A 19449-nucleotide genomic window follows, 5' to 3' on the forward strand; every position below is an offset into this window, starting at 1 on the left:
GTTGGGGCCCAGAAATCTCTGTTTTTATAGGTCCTCTAGGTAATCTTGGTGTCAGTTTAAGAACTGCTGTTCTAAGTAAATAATATGGAACTGGAAATTGGAGGTTAGTGGTCTCAAGATCAGTCTTTTCACACCTAAATTCTTGAAATTATTGGTCCCTTTGAATGCTTCCCATCATATATACATATACACACTTGCTTTAGTTTATAGCAGGATTTTTGTTACTGAGGATTGTAGTTCTTCCTTCTTGAATTGCTGCTCAATATTTCTCCTGTTGGAGAGCATTAAATCAATAATAACACAAATTCTCTCAATGTTTCATCAATACTCAGTACCTTTTTCTAAATCTAAACATTTTACTACTTATCAGATATTAACTCATTAATTCATTTTAATTCCTTGAAAGTAGAGGACATTTGGGTCTTTTGCAGAGGGAGGAATAAATGAGAACACAGCATAAATGTTATTTTGCTATCAAGTTAGTGTTTTCGACAAGAGACCCTTTGGGATTTCATTGGCACTGCTGGCAGAGAAAGCCCATTTGAACAGATTATTTTCCAACAGGAAAGTTGTTAGGAATCACATCTGCAACAACAACTTCATACTGAAGAGCACCCTTCAAATCTGTTATCTGAAGTTTAAATGTCATCCTTTGTGTTTAGCAAAATTCTTAAAACATGAGAATTCTGATTTTTGGATTTTTTTGTAAAGTTCTACATAAGAGGTTTATGTCTAATGTTCTTTAAAAAGGCAGGCTTCAAATAAAAAAAAAACAGAAGGTAATGTGCTTTTTTTTTTAAAAGGTCTTTATGAATACATTAAAATATCTACAAACTCATGAGTACCTCTTGGATGTGGATTTATGGAGACTTTTTGCAAACCTGGAAGAATTAAGTCAGGTGAGCAAAAGCAAAGAAGATTGCTGTAGCCATATGTTTTGGTTTGCCAAAGGGGTACCAATGCAAAGTGCCAGAGATACTATACATATTATAAAGGGATCTGGGGTAAAGGTGTACAGTTCCAAGACCATGAAAAGTCCAGCTCAAGGCACCATAAGAGGTGCTTTCTCACTAAAGTCAGAAGCTACGTGTTGAAGCAAGATGGTATGCGACCTCTGCCCAGGTTTCAGCCTTCCTTTCCAGGCTCATACTTTCCTTTCAATCACCATGAGTCCATCCTCTTGAGGCTTTGAGCTTAAGTGATCCTGTAGTCCATTCTCTCCTGGCCTAGGGCTTGTTTCTTTCCAGGCCTTCTGTATCAGTCTTGGTTGTTCTGCTCTCTTACCAATTTCAGCTGTAGGAAATCAGGCAAATAGCTCATCTCTCCCTGGGGCCTCAGCTGTTTGAGTCTTCTCCTTTCCGTCATGTCAAAGGATGAAAAATGCCATTGTTCTCTCTTCCTATGTCTGAGTGAGTGTCCATTTCTATCAGACCCAGCAAAAGGGCGGGGACTTAATCTGAGTCCTGCCTCACTGACATAGTCCAATAAAAAGTCCTAGAGCAATCCTAACAGGTAAACTAATCAAAGTCCCCTCAGCTGAATATAATGCAATCAAAGGACTAGATTAGTTACAAACATAAACTTTCTCTTTTTTGGGATTCATAAAATAGTCTCAAACAGTACTTTAAAATTCTCCAGAAGATCATGAAAATTAATGTTTTGGTCTATTCCTGTGACTTGTATTCCATCCATATTGGAATATGGAATATGGGCCAAATATCCCCATGTAATCTTATGGTGAGGAATTTAGATTAATAAGAAGGAAGTCTAAACATGTATTGGCATTTTTCTAATAGATTGCAGATATTAGTTACCTTTTCATAACATTTTCCATTTTTCCATAATCAATTAAGAAAGCAGATATATTCCTAAGATCTCCATTACCATCATAACTATTTATTCTCAAATTAATGAACTTTTCTCATATACATTATAAATAAATAATATCTTTCCTCTAAAAAGTAAGGGAAGTGAAATACCAATAAGAATGTACAAGTAAAACTTATAAGAACTTCTACGAAAATACATATTGGCGAATGGAGGAAAACAAATCTTTGACTTTTGCTAGGAGAAAAATTTGAAATGAAAAACACCTGTAAGAATGATATTTCATGTTGATCAAATTTGAGTCCTTATCCTTGGGTCCCTGCCTTATTCTTTGTTTCTTTCTCTCTGGCCCTAGACAAGCCTTGGTTTTGTAAACAGCTTTTTCAACATCGTCAAAGACTATGTAGATTCTCCTGAGATGGCACCATCAATGGATTTCATCTCCGTGCTCACAAAGGTAAAATCTGTCTGGAAGATCTTGGTTTTAGGCAATAAATTCACCACCTCCCAGGAAAATTCTTTGTATCTACTTGATTTTTTTTATTCTGGGAAGGTTTTGCCACTATCTTCCCACAAATGAACCATTCCTTTTTCTGCCAATCAACATTTTCAAAAATGACTTTCAGATTCTACTTTCCCATTATCATATCTCCTGTGAGTGTTTTATGAAAACAAAAATGTGTATGCATGGAAAAACCATTTCCAAGTCTGTTTCGTAAGTGATTTCAATTTAAAGCAATATTCATGGCAATAGTTTGGTGTGTCAATTACACGGTTCAGTCATTCCAACAAAAGTGCCAGTCTCTCAGGAAGGAACAAAGTAAGCCTTTAAATCCATCAGCACCCTTGTTGCTTTGCAGAACAAAGAGAAAAAAAAGGAAAACCTGTAGCTCTGGTTTGATAATACCATTCAATTCTTAAGTAGATATTTGGTGCCTCATGACTACTTTTTTTTTTTTTTTTTTTACTTTGAGCTTTTTAATCCAGTCCCTTCTTGGCATTTAGCAAGATTTGAATTCTTACAATTAATAATGGAAAAAAAAAAAACCACATTGAGATTTACTGAGCACTTCCTAGATAAATGGGTCTGAGACCCTGTACACAATAATGAACAAAATTAAATTCAGCCCCTGTTCTAGTGGGGAAGAACTTAATTCAATAATGACATGAATGACTATATGATCAAACTGAGATAAAAGGGGAAAAAGGAACTTGCATTATGAATGTTCTACAAAGGAGCTTAAGCAGGTTGTAGGGACATAGGCAGGTTAGGTAGGAAATGTTCCCTGGGGAAATGATGCTTGAGATGACATATGAAGTAGGAGGACAATTAACAAGGCAAAAGCAAGCAGGAAATTAGATATAAAGGAGGGAGATCGTTTAATGGACTTTGAAAACTGATTTGAAAAAGAATAACTTTGTAAACAAAGAGAAGGAATGTAAAGTTTCAAGAATCAGAAAAATTTTTAATTTAATTTTTGTTAATAGTCTGGAGAAATAACTTCTTGCCAAAACACAAAGGTGTACTTATAGCCTACTAAAGAATGAGATCTTAATAGACTCTGTACTAGAAGTCCATAAATTAAACCACATGTGAATGCCTTAAACCCTATTACAAATGTGCAAAGATGGGTTATAAAACCTTTTCCTAAATATAAAATGTTTTGTATCAGTCAGGTTAGATTCAGTTGTGCTGCAGTAACAAACAATCCCCTAATCTCAATGGCTTATGAAAGATTCATGTCTCACTTATGCTCAACCTCCACTTTGTTATTGTCCTCACTCTGGGACTCAGGCTGATGAAGAAATCATTACTTAAAATGTTACCAGTTGCTATAGTAAAGGCATAAGAAACTGACAAAACACTCATTGGCTCTTCAAGTTTCTACATGAAAGCTGGTATATCTGCTCACATTTCATTGGCCAAAGATAGTCACATGAACAAGCTTAACTTCAATGGAACAGGACGTATAATCTTCCCTAGGAAGGGGAAATAAAGGAACACAGTGTTTCACAAGAAGCCCACCAGCTGGAAGTTTGGGACATTTGTTATTCACATGTGAATCATCTGAAGAAGTTACCAAGTAGGAAACTGAGACTTGGAGAGGTTAAATAATTTGGCCAAAGCCACACATCTAATAAGCCTCAACAAAGCATAGACTGAAGTAAAGGATGAATTAAATCAAGTGTCCTAAGTAGAATTTTGTTTAAATAAGGGGGTGTTGGGGGAAAGACTACTCGCTGAGTTAGCTGTCTGTTATAGGAATACTAAATTTCTTAGAATATTTATTGTGGAAATCGCCTATTCTTTATGAGAACATTGTTTGTATCCACTCAGTTTTATCTCCTTTGATAATAGTGGCTCTTCCACTTTCCTTTGTTCTAGATAATGATAAAAGTGAAAAGAAAGAGAAAGTCTGCCAAGGGTCAGCTTCTGCTTTTGTTGATTCTTCTGCTCTTCTCCTCTCACAGTATTTCCGAGGCAGCCTCTGTCAGAGCCACCAGACCTACTGCCTGAATTACTCAGCTGCTGTCTTTTATCTTGAGAGCCTGAGGCAGAGAGATGACTTTGGAATCTATTTAAAAGTAAAGTACCATTTCTTTTCTTTCACATTTTTCCAGAGACTCTTTGACTGTAACAGATAGTGGGAATTGTTATGCTGAAATTAAATGAAAAGAGGAAAACAAAATTATCAGCAATAAATTTTAATCACAAACCTGCCTTCCTCATAAATATATCACCCCTGCACACTAAGGAATTGGAAATGGTGCACATCTGGAAACACTGTATCATCCCAATATCCCTCCTGAACAGTTTGGCTAGGACTCAGACATATTTTATTTGTTCATTTGGTTTCTTTGTGGTAAACATTGGTACCCTGGAAGAAGAAAACTAGAATAAGAACCCAGGCTGTTTGTGACTGGAAGTTTGGCTCTTGTAGGATTTGGTCCTAGCAAGACCATATTGCACAAAACCTTGCAGCACTGCTTACACTGTATTCCACGTGGGTGGCACTCCCTAGAGGACACCATAGAGCACAGTGTGAATGGCACCCACTCGAGCTGTACAACATGGTGCCTTTGGGTCCCAAAGCATTAGAATGAGGAGTTTCTGTTAGAGGCCTTTAGCATTTGCTGATAAGCAGACCAGAGCTAATTTTCCTTGACTTCCTTAGCTCCTGTGACCTCCACATTTCTTTATTCTGAACTGTAACTTTTCAATATTGTGCCAGAGCCCTTTTGTGTGATCCAGGGAAGATGGCCCAAGCCTTTCCAGAAAACCAGTTCTTCCTTGCAATTGCAAGAAGCGCCTGCGAGAGCATCAACTCAGAGGCCTGAAAGGAAAGGCTTTCCTGGCTCCCAGTGACTCAGCTGTGGATCAGGGGGTCTTTGCCCTGACCTGGACATGCCAGGCAGCCTGGTGTGGCATATATGAGAAGGGAGAGACGATCTTGGGCGAGACCTGGCCCTATTTTTGTATCTTCAGCCCTTCAGTGATTTCTTTGCTACTCAAACTACAAACTGCAAGTTCTTTAGATTTCCAAATGTATGAGATACGATGTTGCAAAAGTTTTCCCTAGTGGCTAATGGATTGGACTCCTAGCCAGGTCCCCCAACTGGGGAGAACACAGGTCCATTTTTTTCCTTGCCACGCTTTGGGAAAGATGAATTTAACAATTTATAAAGAGTTATTCATTTATTTATTTTTCTCCCCTTCCCCCGCCCCAGTTTTCTGCTCTCTGTGTCCATTCACTATGTGTTTTTCTGTGACTGCTTCTATCCTTATCAGTGGCATGGGAATCTGTGTTTCTTTTTGTTGCATCATCCTGTTGTGTCAGCTCTCTGTGGTGCAGTGCCATTCCTGGGCAGGCTGCACTTTCTTTCGCGCTGGGCGGCTCTCCTTACGGGGCGCACTCCTTGTGCGTGGGGCTCCCCTATGCAGGGACACCCCTACATGGCACGGCAATCCTTGCACACATCAGCACTGTGCATGGGCCAGCTCCACACAGGTCAAGGAGGCTGGGGTTTGAACCGCGGACCTCCCATGTGGTAGGTGGACACCCCATCCATTGGCCCAAGTCCACTTCCCAATGCCACCATTTTCAAACAACTATGGGATTTCCTAGAGTGACTGGGAGGTAGAAGGGTAGTTTCTAGGATATATGGAATATGTGTAACATCCAAAGTTTTGGGGGAAAGGGAGTAGAGGATGCAGTATTGTAATGATAACACATGATGTTTTTATCATACATAATACTTCATGAGGCAAGCTCTCAAAAATTTCTTTTACTACTTAGCACAATACCATGAAGTTGATTACATTTTCCCCTTGTGTCTCTGAGGCTCAGAGAGGTAATGAGATTTTTACAAGGTCACAAAGCCAATATGCGGCAGAGGAAGAACCTGGATGAGGCCTTTAAAAAAACAAATCCTCTGTTCTTTACGCCAGAACTATTTCCAACTCCTGGGACCATTTCCCATTGTAGGGAACTGTTAGGCTCTAGAAACAAAGATGAGGGGTCTGGGAGACTTTGGAGTTGGTATCATGCAAAGTTAATCTGGGGGAGCAGGTGTAGCTCAGTGGTTGAGCACCTGCTTCCCACGCATGAGGTCCCAGCTTCAATCCTCAGTACTTCCTAAAAAAAAAGGTTAACCTGCCTTCCACAGCCCCATGGCACAGAACAAATGCATAACCACAGATTAATAAAGGGAACTGGTTCTTGAACCCTTGCTGTGGGCCAGCCCCTGTGCTACATGCTGGACATGAGTATCTCTTTGTGTATGCAATAGCTCTGTGGGCATTCCGCCCACAATTTAGGAGCTTGGGCAAATTAGACAATTAGCTGAAAAGATGTGTTTGTGAAGGAGCAGAAGCAGTATTCAAATTCAGACCTGTCTGAAGCCAGTGTTCATTCTCCTACTATGTTCTGCTGTGTCCTATTATGGGATGTCTAAAATTGGGCCAGGAATGCTCTGAGATGAATTACCCTCCCTGCCAGGTGGGACAGGGCTTTGTGAATAGGTCAGTATTGTCCTGCTGCACACTGATGGGAGTAGAATGTTTCCTGTTATTTTGGAGACAGAGAAAATGAGGCAGAGAAAAAAAAGAACTTTGTACCAGGTCATAACTAACAATAGCCAAGAAAAGTAGCTACTTGAGTGTTTGATGGGTGCTAGGCACTGATCTAAGAAATTGGCACGGAAACCCCTCACCAACCCAATGAGGTGGATATTTTTACTGCCTACATTTCACAGATGAGGTTTTGAGAGGTTAAGCAAATTTCCAAAGTTTCCAAAAATGCCGGTTGCAGGTCAGTGTCTCATTCCCACCAAGACAGATTTGTGAGAAAAACATTTTTATTTATTTTAACTTCTTTTATGTTATTTCCCTAAACACACTGGTTATTTATTATAAAACAAAATCAGCCTCCAATAATTTAGACCCATCAGTGCAAAGGCATTTTTTTAATCCAGTCTCATGACAGAGATGTTCCTTTCTTTCCCTAATGAACCTGACACATAAAGTCAACAGAGAGATGACAGAAAAAAATGGTAGCTTTACTTTTACTGTCATCAAATATAGATATTTTTCTCTCTTCTGAGGACTGCCCAAACACTAAAAGCTTCCAATATCCCTGACTGGCTCTCCCATCTAAATTGTTAACCACTGATGCTTCTCACTTGACTGCTATCTGGGAGGAGAGGGGGGGTTTTCACATTTACCCTGAAAACCAGTGGCTGCTGTCAGCCAGAGTTGTTCCCTGTAGCATGGAAAGTTGGGGCAGTGGTCTGGGGCTATATGTTTTGAGGGGCTCCCCAGCTGCTGCTGAAAAATCGGTGACTAGAACTCCCCAGCCACCCAGGAGAACCAGTAGGGAGCACTGAAAAGTGCTGCCAAGCCAATGAGTCAGCTTGGCCATGGGCCACTAAGGCCACCTCCCGCTCCTCTCCACACCTCTTCTTTTGGCTATTCACCATTCTCAGCTTTTCCACACTTGCAGTCCCAGGAGCTTGCTTCCTTCTTTCTATATCCCTTCCAACCCACACGAGAGTCATGGCCATTTTGAGCTGGACGTGAACTTGGCAATAATCTAGTATCCTCTGCCATTTTATAGAAGAGGAATCTCAGTTACCTTTATGCAGCTCTGTGTTCACCTTCATACCTGTCATCTGTATACCTGAGAGTGGAGAAGATATTATTCATCAGAATTCCGGTGAGGAAGAGCCTGGATGTTTTCAAAGGAAATATTTTGGCAAAGCTGCTTGTGTGGGGGGTGAGAGCCCCCAAGGACAGGGTCAAACTATGAAAGACAATTGCAAATTGCTAAGCATGAGGCCAGGAGAGGGAGTAGCAGAGGGTTGGAGAGGGCCAGAGACAGAAAGAGCTCTTTCTTTCCAAAGCAGGGAATGGAGCCAACAAAACGGTAGAGGGCTATGAACTGGATATTGGAGCCCTCTTCATAGCCCCAAAATCTTCAGTAAAATAAATATACACTCTTGCCAAACATTTGGCAAGAGTAGGTTTACAGGGGAAACCGTCATAGGAAACCAACCGAGGGGCTAGGTTTGGCATTTGGTCCACGCCATTTCGTGTGGAAATAAGAGTCTGGGGCCTAGAGGAAGCCATTAGAATCTTCAAATGAGTTTGAGAATATCTATGGGAGGACTTTGGACTTCCAGTGGCCCTGGGATTGGTGGGGGTTTACAGCAGTTGTACCAAGATTGCTGAGATGCAAGTGCTGACACCTGAGCATAAAGATGGACCTGTAAGGATGTCTTTGGGGAAGCAGAAGGAGGCTCCCGCAGTGTGCCTGGCTCATCTGGGGCTGGTACTGAAGGCCCTGGCTCACGGGGTGACAGGCCAAACCTGGGACTAGATTGAGGTTGAAAAAGAGGAAAAGAGACTATATCCTGCTGCAAGAAAAATATTTAGTGTAAGGACAGGGTCCCTTCATAGCTGAACCAGGGTGAATTTGGTGTGAGTAGGTGGGATAAGAAGAGGACAAGAAAACACCCCCTAATAATTCTTCCTAATATAGCGATCTGCAGATTAACAAGAGACCAGCCTGTATGGGTGATGTGCCATGTGTATAAAAGCCAGCGTCCTTCAGGCTCAAGTCAATGTCATATTCAAAGAAATAAACAGATGAAACAACTGTAAAAATATTCTTATGTTTACTTGTGTTTGTCAAATATCAGTCATAGAAATCCAGTGCATAACCCATAGCAATACATGCCAAAGTTCTCTTCTCTCCCTGCTTTCCCAATGCTCGGACACCCTGCAACTGCCTTTCTCCAAATCCCAACTCCAAACTCTCCCTACTGAAAATTTTGTGCATCTTTATCCTCTTCCCTCCCTTCTGTATGTCATGTAGATCAACTTAGCCTCTTTGACTTCTATTTTCACTTTTGTCTTTATTTTTGACCATTATTCTGATTCTCACCAACAAAGGCGAGTCAAGAAAATGACCCAACAATCAAAAATCCTTTCCTTTCCCTCCTACCTCTTCAGTGTTGAGTTTCAATTTTAATTGAGCATCACAACAAGGACGGGAACAGAGCTGGTAAAACCAGAAATCTCCCCAAAGGTCAAGGAAAAGGAGAAGCCATTGGACAAAACTAAACTCTTTATTTTTTTCAGATGTTTTAAGGTTTATCTTGGGAATTTTAAACACATTCAAAAATAGAGAACTGAGTGTAATGAGCTCCTGTGTGCACATGACCCTGCCTCAACAATTTTCAACTCATTGTCAATCTTGTTTCAACTGTACTCTCATACCCTTAACCTCTCATAATATATTTTTTCTCTCCATTTTTTATTATCATTTTTTAAAAACACATAGATCACACAAATGTTACATTAAAAAATATAAGAGGTTCCCATATACCCCACTCCCCACACCCCCACTCCTCCCACATCAACAATTTCTTTCATTAGTGTGGTACATTCATTACATTGGATGAGTACATTTTGGAGCATTGTTACACAGCATGGATTCTAATTTATGTTGTAGTTCACACTCTCTCCCAGTCCATTCAGTGGGTTATGGCAGGGTATACAATGTCCTGCCTCTGTCCCTGCAATATCATTGAGGACAGCTCCAACTCCCAAATATACCCAATATCACACCTCTTTTCCCTCATAATATATTTTTAATATCAATTATTTTTAATTACTAGAGCAGTTGTAGGTTCATAGATAAATCATGCAGAAAGTAGGGTTGTCGTATAACCCCCTTACTCAGCCAGTCTTCTTTATTATTAACATTTTGCATCCGTGTGATACCTTTGTTACAATTGATGAACTGATAGCATCAATTATATTGCTAACTATAGTCCATATTTTACATTAGATTTTATCCTTTGTGTTACATTAGGATTCTATAGGGGGTTTAAATTTCCCATTTTAACTACTTTCATGTTTCCAATTCATGGTGTTAATAATATTCACAATGTTGGGCTACCATTACCACCATCCATTACCAAAACTTTTCCATCCCCAACTTTTCCAAACTCTGGAACAATTAAGCACTATCTCCTCATTCCCCACTCCTGCTCTTGGTAACCTGTAATATAATTCCTAACTCTATGAATTTTTATTATTCTAATTATTTCGTATAAGTGAGCTCACACAATATTCATCCTTTTGTGTCTGATTTATTTCACTCACCATGATATCTTCAAAGTTCATCCATCAAAACAAAACAAGGATAAACAAGGCTGGAGCCTTATCTGCTCCACGGATGGAACGTACACTCTTCAGGGGCTTTAATGAGGTCTAAACTTTTCCCCTGCATCTGAATCTTGATCCATTTCCCTGTTTAGGAGGATTGAGCAGTGATTTTATAAGGGAAGCTGATGGCTGCTACCTTCATCTCCATTGCTAGGGAGGTGAGACACCTGAAGAAGGATTCTTTCATTTCTTTAATTGAAAAACAATGTTAATCAATAATATATGGTAAGACTTCCAGCCATAACCAAGAACCCAATTTTGGATCTTGAATTTGGCACAGATGGATAGATGCTTGCTGAAAAAACGTTTAGGATGGGATTTTCAAAATTAAACTCGAGTCCATGACTTGAAAAATTTCCCAGCAAGCTCACAGATGTGTTGTACTGTTACTGAGTAAAACCTCCAAGAGATAATTTGATAGGAGAAGTGACATTCTGGTATGTCTTTTGCCTTCCCCAGTGGTGTGAGCAAAATGAACAGTGCAGACGACTTCATCTGCCTGAGCTACTAGTGGCCCCACTACACAGGTTGACTCGATATCCCTTGTTGCTGAAGAATATCTGGAAAAGGAGTACAGACCCCACTGACAAAATCACTGTCTACTCCATCAAGGAAAAGGTGGAGAAATCAATCCGTAAGTCCCTGAGATTAGAGACCCAGTGTCCAAGTGGGAGCTTAAGCAAAGAGTTAAGGGGCCATGTAGCTCCTGGGAGCCATCTGGTCTTCCATCCTGGAAGATAAATCCTTTGACTTGAGGTCATGGCTCTCAGAAATATGAGTTTAAGCTTGAGTGCTTTATAAATCAAGCACGCACAAAACAATGGGATCCAGGCACATCCTGGCAAGCCCTCTGAGAACTCTAATACCAGTTTACTCAGAACATGGCTCTGTCTCCAACGGTTTCAGAAATGAGTTTAGGCAGGCAAAGTTCTACTTCCCAGATGACGGCAGGCACTTTGTTTTTAACATCCATACTGAACTCCCACACAAGCAGATCAGAATAAATAACACGGGAAACCCTTCCAGAGCATAAATTGCCATTCATCATTTTTTTAAGGTCACTAAAACCCAAGGACAATATAAAAATAATTCCAATCACAGTCTTCAGAACTGAAATGTTGGAATAGGAAATAAACAAGCCCTGTGATATCTTAAGTTTACTGATGTAGCTCTGTATAATTGAAGTTTATGATTTATGCCTATAAATCAACATTGCCTTGGAAGCTCAGACTAATGATCACAACTGTACAGAAATAACTTTTTTTTTCCATTCACAAGTTCAAAAACAAAATGAGCATTCAACTGGAGATTTCTTGAAGTTTTGATTTTTTTATTCAAATTATAAAATGGCCCATAGATAAATCAAGCTTATCAAGTGAATAAGACAAAACATCTGTTAAAGGCAGGCTTTTTTAAACTTGTGAAATAATTTTAAGGACTTTACTCCATTGATTAAGGTTCTGTTTCCAAAAATCATTTCAAAACCTCAATAGCAACATCCTATTAGATAATGTCAGAAAACTGGTATCAACCTACAGAAGAGAAAATGAGCCATGATCAGCCTTATCATGTGGCAAATGTAAATTTTATAATTAAGACAAAGAGCTATGTTTGTCCTTGTTAGTCTGATATTTTTCCTTCCTCTAATCACAGACTGTGGTGAGAGAATAAGAGAAAACTATGGGCTTTGTTGGTATTCTTGAAATAAAAATGCACAATACATTCCCAACTTACTGAATTAAATTAGTTAAGCTTCATTCTCTCTGCAAGAGACTGATTTCAAATTAGGTAGTGTTTCTAAGATTTTTAAATAAACAGCAATGTTAAATGAACCTAAGTAAGGTTTGGCTCCAGAGGAATCAATGTCTCTAAATTATTACTGTGGATCTTGGTTAGAATTCATGGGCAATGTCACATACATTTAAAAATACATTGGGCGTTTCTTGTCTTTCAGGGGATCTTGAAGGAAAAGTGAAGTGGCTTGACAATTTCCAAAAATTTAGACATCTACAGGAGATTATAGTATGGCCTCCGCTTTGGGATAGAGACAAAAGGTTTTTCATTCCAGAGGTACAAAATGGAGCAAGCAGGCTTTGAGTCCCTTCCTGGGAGTTTGGCTTTCTGGTGGAAATATGATAATCTTAGCAAATCCCCCGCTGTCCACTTGAGGAATAAATCTAGTCTTCTGAGCAAGAAAGAAAGTTTTCATCCATGTAGCATTTTATATGTGGAGATGAGGCAATTATGCTATTATGGTCCTGAAAGATTTTCCCATTCCTTCCAGGCTCTCCATCTCTACTGGCATTTCCAAATGTTGCAAACTTCCTAGTCAAGGTTTATTGCCCTAACTCCTTAAATATGTTCTCTTTCGATCACTAATCTCTATCCCTTGTTTTGCAAGTGCTTGAAACACATATTTAAAGAACACATGGCAGAAAACATCTTGTCACCAACCAACCGACACCTCCTCTATGAAGGAAGGTTAACTCTTGCAGGTAAATAACTGATTCCTTTAAAAACCCATCTTTCCTACCTTGTAACTGTAATGAAAGCTGGTTTAATTGCTCCTGTTGGAAGGGTAGGTTGAATTGCCTTTGCCTGGGTCCAAGGCAGTAAAAAATGTCATTCAGAGAGCATCATCTGGAGTCAAACAAACCCCAGTTGAATGAATACTTCACAGTGTAACTAGCTATGTGCTCTCCATTTGTAAAATAGGGGTATCTATCTCAGAGGATTGGCATTAAAAGAAATAGCATATATGAAGAGCAGCCCTCAATCAGTGTTAGCTACTATCATCATCATCATCATCATCATCATCATCATCATCATTTAATCTTCCTGTGAGCTGGGACTCAACCTGTCAAGTATTTTTGTTTGTTTTTTTCAAAGATTTATTTATTTATTTAATTCCCCCCTCCCCCGGCTGTCTGTTTTCTGTGTCTATTTTGCTGCATCTTGTTTGTTTCTTTGTCCGCTTCTGTTGTCGTCAGCAGCACGGGAAGTGTGGGCGGCGCCATTCCTGGGCAGGCTGCACTTTCTTTCGCGCTGGGCGGCTCTCCTTATAGGGCGCACTCCTTGCGCGTGGGGCTCCCCTACGCGGGGGACACCCCTACGCGGGGGACACCCCTACGCGGGGGACACCCCTACGCGGGGGACACCCTGGGTGGCAGGGCACTCCTTGCGTGCATCAGCACTGCGCATGGGCCAGCTCCACACGGGTCGAGGAGGTCCGGGGTTTGAACCGCAGACCTCCCATGTGTAGGCGGACGCCCTAACCACTGGACCAAGTCAGCCGCCTCAAGTGTTTGTTGAGAATCTCTTATGTACCATCCATTGTGCTTAGGAGATACCATCAGATGATATAAAATAGTTGTTCTATATAATCCTTTCCCTTGAGTTGAGTAAACGAAATAGTTGGGGAAAAAAAACAAACATTAAGCTCTGCAGTATAATTTCAGAAAAGAAGAAAGTCTGAGAGGCTGGCATACCTAGGAAAAACTTTAGTGCAAAAGACTGGAGATGGGCTTTCAGGGGTAGGAAGGATGAGGTCAATGGAAGGATGGGAGTGAAGGGGACAGCAAGAGGAAAGGCTCAGAGGCAGAAGCCACCTGAGAGAATACCTTAGAGCAGAGTGATGAGGAGGGAGCGTTCTGGAGACCGACAGCCTGGTTCTCACCCTGGCACAACCATTTCTGCCTCTGAGCCTTGGGCCAGTTACGGCAACCTCTCCATGCTTCAATTTTCCTGTTATTGCTGTGAGGATTAAATGAGCTCTCAGATGTACCAGCACTTGAAACAATGATTGGCACAAAATAAGTGCTCAAGAAATGTTCTGATTATCAAAGAAGCCAGCCTGACCAAAATACAATTTGCCTCATTCATTCATGTCTGCCCCAAATCTTAACTGGACACCCACTGTGTGAAGCCATGTAGGTTGGGAGGTTACCTGTTTATAGTAGGGTGAGATCTGGAGGAGAGATGTTACTAAGAATCTGCTGTATTTTAGGAATTGCACTAGATGTCAGAAAAACTACAATGATTAGGGCATCTTCTCTATCCACGACTTCCTAATAGTAGAGATAGACATGCCAGCATTGTACGCCAAAGTGCTCTTTCATACATTGTACTCTTCCAGTGAGTTATACAGAGAAGTTACGTTTAATCTCTTCTTATAGATGAGGAATCAAGGCTCGGGGAGGTTCCCTATCTTGGCAGCTGCCTCAGTCTACTGAGCTTCCAGAATTGTAGCAACTGCCTTGGAAACCAAGCAGGGGCATCTTGAATCCAGGCTTATAAAGGTGGTTAAGAAAGAGTTATCTGGAAGCAATACATAAAATACATAAAATAGTGTAGAGGAAGACAACAAAGCAGAGACCAGCTCCAAAATTGCAGTGGTGAGGCAGGATGAGATGAGAAGAACCTCGGCTCTTTCTCAACCAATTTCATCCTGTACTCCCCCTGTACACCCTGACTCTCATTTTATAAACTTAATGTTAACTTTACTATGATTTTCAATTTCAAAATAATTATATTATGATGACATAACCAAATCAAAGCAATAAAGCAAAACACAGCTCTGTGTAAAAACATATGCATTTTCCTCCAAAATTGGCCTCTATCTTAAAATTAGCAGAGATTTTGATCTACCCCTCTACTCTATCTACCAGTTTCCAATATGTTGAGATGCATTTGCTGGTCTCAAAATGTTAGCAATGGGAATGGATAGAAGTGGATAAATAAGACAGACATTTCTAAAGGCAAGAACAGGAACTCATTATGATTGAGAAGACAACCAAAGAAGAAAACAAAGAGTCAAAGATGCCTTCAAGTGAAAGGTTGGTCAATGACACTGAAATGGTGGGGTGGGCGGTCATGGAGTTGACATTGGGGTTAAGTTATGGGCATGATGAGAAGTCACATGGAAGTTGGATGAACATGACCATCTTCTGGTGAAAATCCTTGTTGGATGTGCATTCACACGTCACATGGGATGGCAGTTGCTTATCATTGAAGTCTGAGTGACAGCTGGCCTAAGAAGGAGACTTAAGAGATAGATTCAAATCCCCAGAAAAAAGTTTCTGGATGGGTCACATGTAGTAGAATGGGGATGAATTACATAACATCACTAACACCATTACAGCTTGTTTAATATATGCTGTACTGAATTTCATCAGAGAGGGAGGCTCTATATGGTGTAGTATCAAAACAAAGTTAATGTTCTGCATCGAGATTTGGCAGAGGTGGGGGTAATAGTGTTAGAAGATGTCATTTTGAATGGAAAACATGGGACCAAGAATCAGGGAATCTAGCATCACTGAGGTCTTTGGGAAAATTGTTGAAATTCCCTAAACCTCTTCTGTAAGTGTTGTTGTTGATGATGATGATGATGATAGAAAATGATGATGACAATCATGGCCACAATACCAAACACTTATATAGGGGGTTGTGTTTCAAAATTGCTTCCAGCCTTAAAAAATGTGCTATTGTAACCAAATAAATGTATTTTCTTGTTTTCTAATCCCAGAAAATACAAGATTTCATAAGTTATGGAGCATAGGTACCCTGAACCATACTTCCCCTTGAACTTCAGTACCGCATCCCCTTCACAAATGTGTTTTTCCCCACAAACTGATATTCCTAGATAAAGTATGAAAGTAGACAAATATGGTCATCCAGCAGCTGTGATACCTAAAGAATGTATTTTGTTCAAGCTACTACAGAACTGAAATATGTCAATAATGCTGTTCCATTCTCTAATGACACAATAAGACTATGAGAAAATGTAAAGATCTAGATGATATAGAAATGCAAAAATTCATAAACCTCAGATCAGGTTGTGTACCATTTAAGCAGACTTTCAGACCCACAGTGTTCATTAGTTAAGCAGAATGTAATCATTTGGTTAAAATTTTGACTAGCCTGTCCTAGCCTCAGACTGCTGGGATAATACATGTGAACAGTCTGACTTTATGCTTACAAACATCTCCTCAATCACTCCCTTTCATATTACCCTATTTTCTTTTTAGTATTATCCATTCCTGAATTTATTTTATTTTAAATTTTGCTGACATGTTTGATATGCTTCAAGGCAGGGATTCTGCCTTAGTGATGCATAGTCAGTGCTCGGCACCTGTTGACTGCTTGGTAGGAAACTAGGACATCAGTAAATGGAGTTAAAATCATCACCATTCCCTAGAATGAAGTCAAGGACCAAGCAGAGGAGTCACTGCTTGTTTGTGAAAATAGAAGACTTGAAATTAGAAGAAAACAAATACTATGTCCTTCTTGACCACGATCACCTACCTAATTCATATATGTGTGACTGAAGGTGGGCAGAACAAAATCAAATGGGTCTTGAAGCACTAGCATTATCTAAATGTCCCATTGCTCATGCTAGGTATTTGTTAGGATGTTGATTCCCCTACTAGAGACAGAGACAGTTAAGGATCACTAAGAGATAAAAGTTTATTTCTTTCTCATGTGAAATTCCGAGCAATAGGACAGCTCTACTCCATGAGGTGATCAGGGACCCAGTCTCCTTCTGCCTTGTTGCTCTGCTAGCCGTAGGGCATTACTTTCTTCAGTGTGACCCAAGATGGCATGCCAGCGCTTCTCCATTCTAGCCACTGGGCAGGGGAGAAGGTGACAGGAGGGCACCTGCTCTTTCAGGATAAAGTCAGTATGGCACATGTTCGCTCACATTGCAGGGATCAAAGTTAGTCGCTCGGTCATAATTAGGGGAGGTTGGGAAACAGAATCTTTATTTTCTGCCGAAATTCATTACCATGAAAAAAGAGGGAAATGGTTTATCAAGGACAACCAGCAGACTTTGCCACAGCCTGCTTTGTGAAAAGGAAAGCTTATGGTAGTAGTGAAATAAAAATTGTTCAAGGAGGACTCAAAATTGAATAAAATATATGATTTCTTTTCTATGCAAATATAGAATCTTTCCTCTAACTTAAAGAAGGTGAGGAGTTAGAAGTATATCCTAAATATTTTACCTATTAATATAACTTTAGCCACCTAGCTTCCAGGGGTGAAAGCTTATGGGAAAGTACTTCTAAAATAAATAAACTTATGGGAAAGTACTTCTAAAATAAATAAACTTATGGGAAAGTACTTCTAAAATAAATAAAAAATAATGAAATAGAATAAACAGAATATTTACTGGATTTTTCTATATTTACTTTAGGCATTTGCCACGTACCCCTTTCAATGAACTGCCTTTCCTTCTGAAATTATTTAAATTTACCTACTTCTTTTCTGAGAGAGAGAGTAAAAGAGGGAAGTAGAGACCTTACATTGATATTTGATTTGAAACAAACTCTGAAATACTTTCCCAGGGAAAAGTAAAAAAGCCTATTTTCCTTAAGTAGCTACAAAAGTGATTATAGCAAAGGCTGAAAATATATATAAAGGTCAGTGGAGACTATTTAAACACATATAGACATATCGTCCAAACTTGGGAAATAAGTAGATTTAGGGACAAACCTGTTTTCTGACCCAGGTGCCTGGACATCCCTTACCTGCAAGCCTGGTTGACCATAGTAAACACCCTGTTTTGTTTTCTAGGGAGTTTTTTGATTAAGGAAAAAAAAATCTTTTGCTTGCTATTTCAGGGCCCCATTTCACCTTCTCTTTCTTTCTTCAGAAAGCACAAGAGTCCTAGATGCTTATCTGTTTCTATTTGACGATTTCCTCTTAGTTACAAAAACGAAGCGCAACAAAAAGGTAAGATGCTGCTGTTTCTAACCACTTTCATGAGTTATATTAAAATATAAAAGATTCTTATACATCAGATCATATTTCACCCTCTAAAAACGGAGACGTTATAAAATATTGACTCTTGTATTTGTATACCTCTGACCTGGGGGAGGGAGGGGGGAGCATGTTACATTTCTTGAGGATATCTAAGGAAGTGTGCTTTTAGTACACCTTAGCCCAAAAGCCATGAGACTTAATGCCTCATCTGCCTAAGCAAAGGAGCCCCAAATACCATTGCCTCTATTGGCCTTTTCCTTTTCCAAATTGGACACAACCAGAACTGCTGGACTGGGAGGGAGCTCTAAACTGCCTGCAAACACGTGCCGAGGTGGCAACCACCACGCGTCCCCATTGGAAAGCTCCTCTCGTGCCTGAGAAATGATGATTTGGAGGTTGGGAGGGGGAGGGAGCCTTGATCCTTCAGTATCCTTCTAGGTAAGACTGCAGAAGCCAAACACATTGTACCGCTGATGACACGGACAAAATAAGCCCCCCTGGGGGCTCGAGCCCCAAGGTCTCTTCAGAGAATGGGGGTTTCTTACATTACTTATCATGGGTAATCACTATTGTTGTTGCTATCATTGTTTTTGCTACCCATTAAGCCACTGGTCTTGTAGTCCACGAAACGCTTTCCATCTGATCTCCTGCTCCACAGTCCCATCCCTGAACGGTGTATGTGAGCAGTATCAGAGAGGGGGGCTCCTCTAAGGCTCTTTAAGGTGGGAGAAGGAGCTATAAAATGTCTTAAGCTATTAGAGACATCTAATGTTGCTTTATTCCACTCACTTCTTTACCAAATATCTAGACTGTTACAGATATGCTAACATCATGAGACTAGATATCTCGTATCTTCTAATAAACTAAACTTCTGGATGCCATGTTGGGTAGTTGAGCTAAATAATTGAAAAATTATTAAGCAATAAAATAGACACCTATTAATCAATCTATGAATAGCTGATCTGTGGTTGGGGAGAGAGTGGAGGTTGGAGAAAATTGAGTCACTGTTTTAGATTCTCTATGGCTTCTTCTTTTAAGCTACCCTGACTAGCAGGTCTGAACAAGCCAAGCTCTGAAAAATCTCCACCCCATTCAAAAACCTTCCCTTCCAATAATGGCACAAACCA

The 19449-nt window shown here is 40.0% G+C and overlaps 1 protein-coding gene across 6 annotated transcripts in view; it reads left to right on the forward strand.

The window, feature by feature from the left end:
* The window catches only part of PLEKHG7 (pleckstrin homology and RhoGEF domain containing G7), a 55741-nt gene that overhangs the window by 28190 nt on the left and 8102 nt on the right, over nucleotides 1-19449 (forward strand). For 5 of the 6 annotated variants that reach the window (XM_023589202.3, XM_023589203.3, XM_023589207.3 and 2 more), the window contains 7 exons: nucleotides 804-899; nucleotides 2183-2284; nucleotides 4300-4413; nucleotides 11021-11195; nucleotides 12516-12631; nucleotides 12963-13056; nucleotides 18213-18292. In XM_023589202.3, the coding sequence (XP_023444970.2) occupies nucleotides 804-899; nucleotides 2183-2284; nucleotides 4300-4413; nucleotides 11021-11195; nucleotides 12516-12631; nucleotides 12963-13056; nucleotides 18213-18292 (777 nt within the window). The remainder of the gene's footprint in view (nucleotides 1-803; nucleotides 900-2182; nucleotides 2285-4299; nucleotides 4414-11020; nucleotides 11196-12515; nucleotides 12632-12962; nucleotides 13057-18212; nucleotides 18293-19449) is intronic. The other variant, XM_023589208.3, reaches the window with a different exon arrangement.

The sequence above is a fragment of the Dasypus novemcinctus genome, chromosome 12, assembly GCF_030445035.2.
Source record: "Dasypus novemcinctus isolate mDasNov1 chromosome 12, mDasNov1.1.hap2, whole genome shotgun sequence".
In the NCBI taxonomy this organism is placed as follows: domain Eukaryota; kingdom Metazoa; phylum Chordata; class Mammalia; order Cingulata; family Dasypodidae; genus Dasypus; species Dasypus novemcinctus.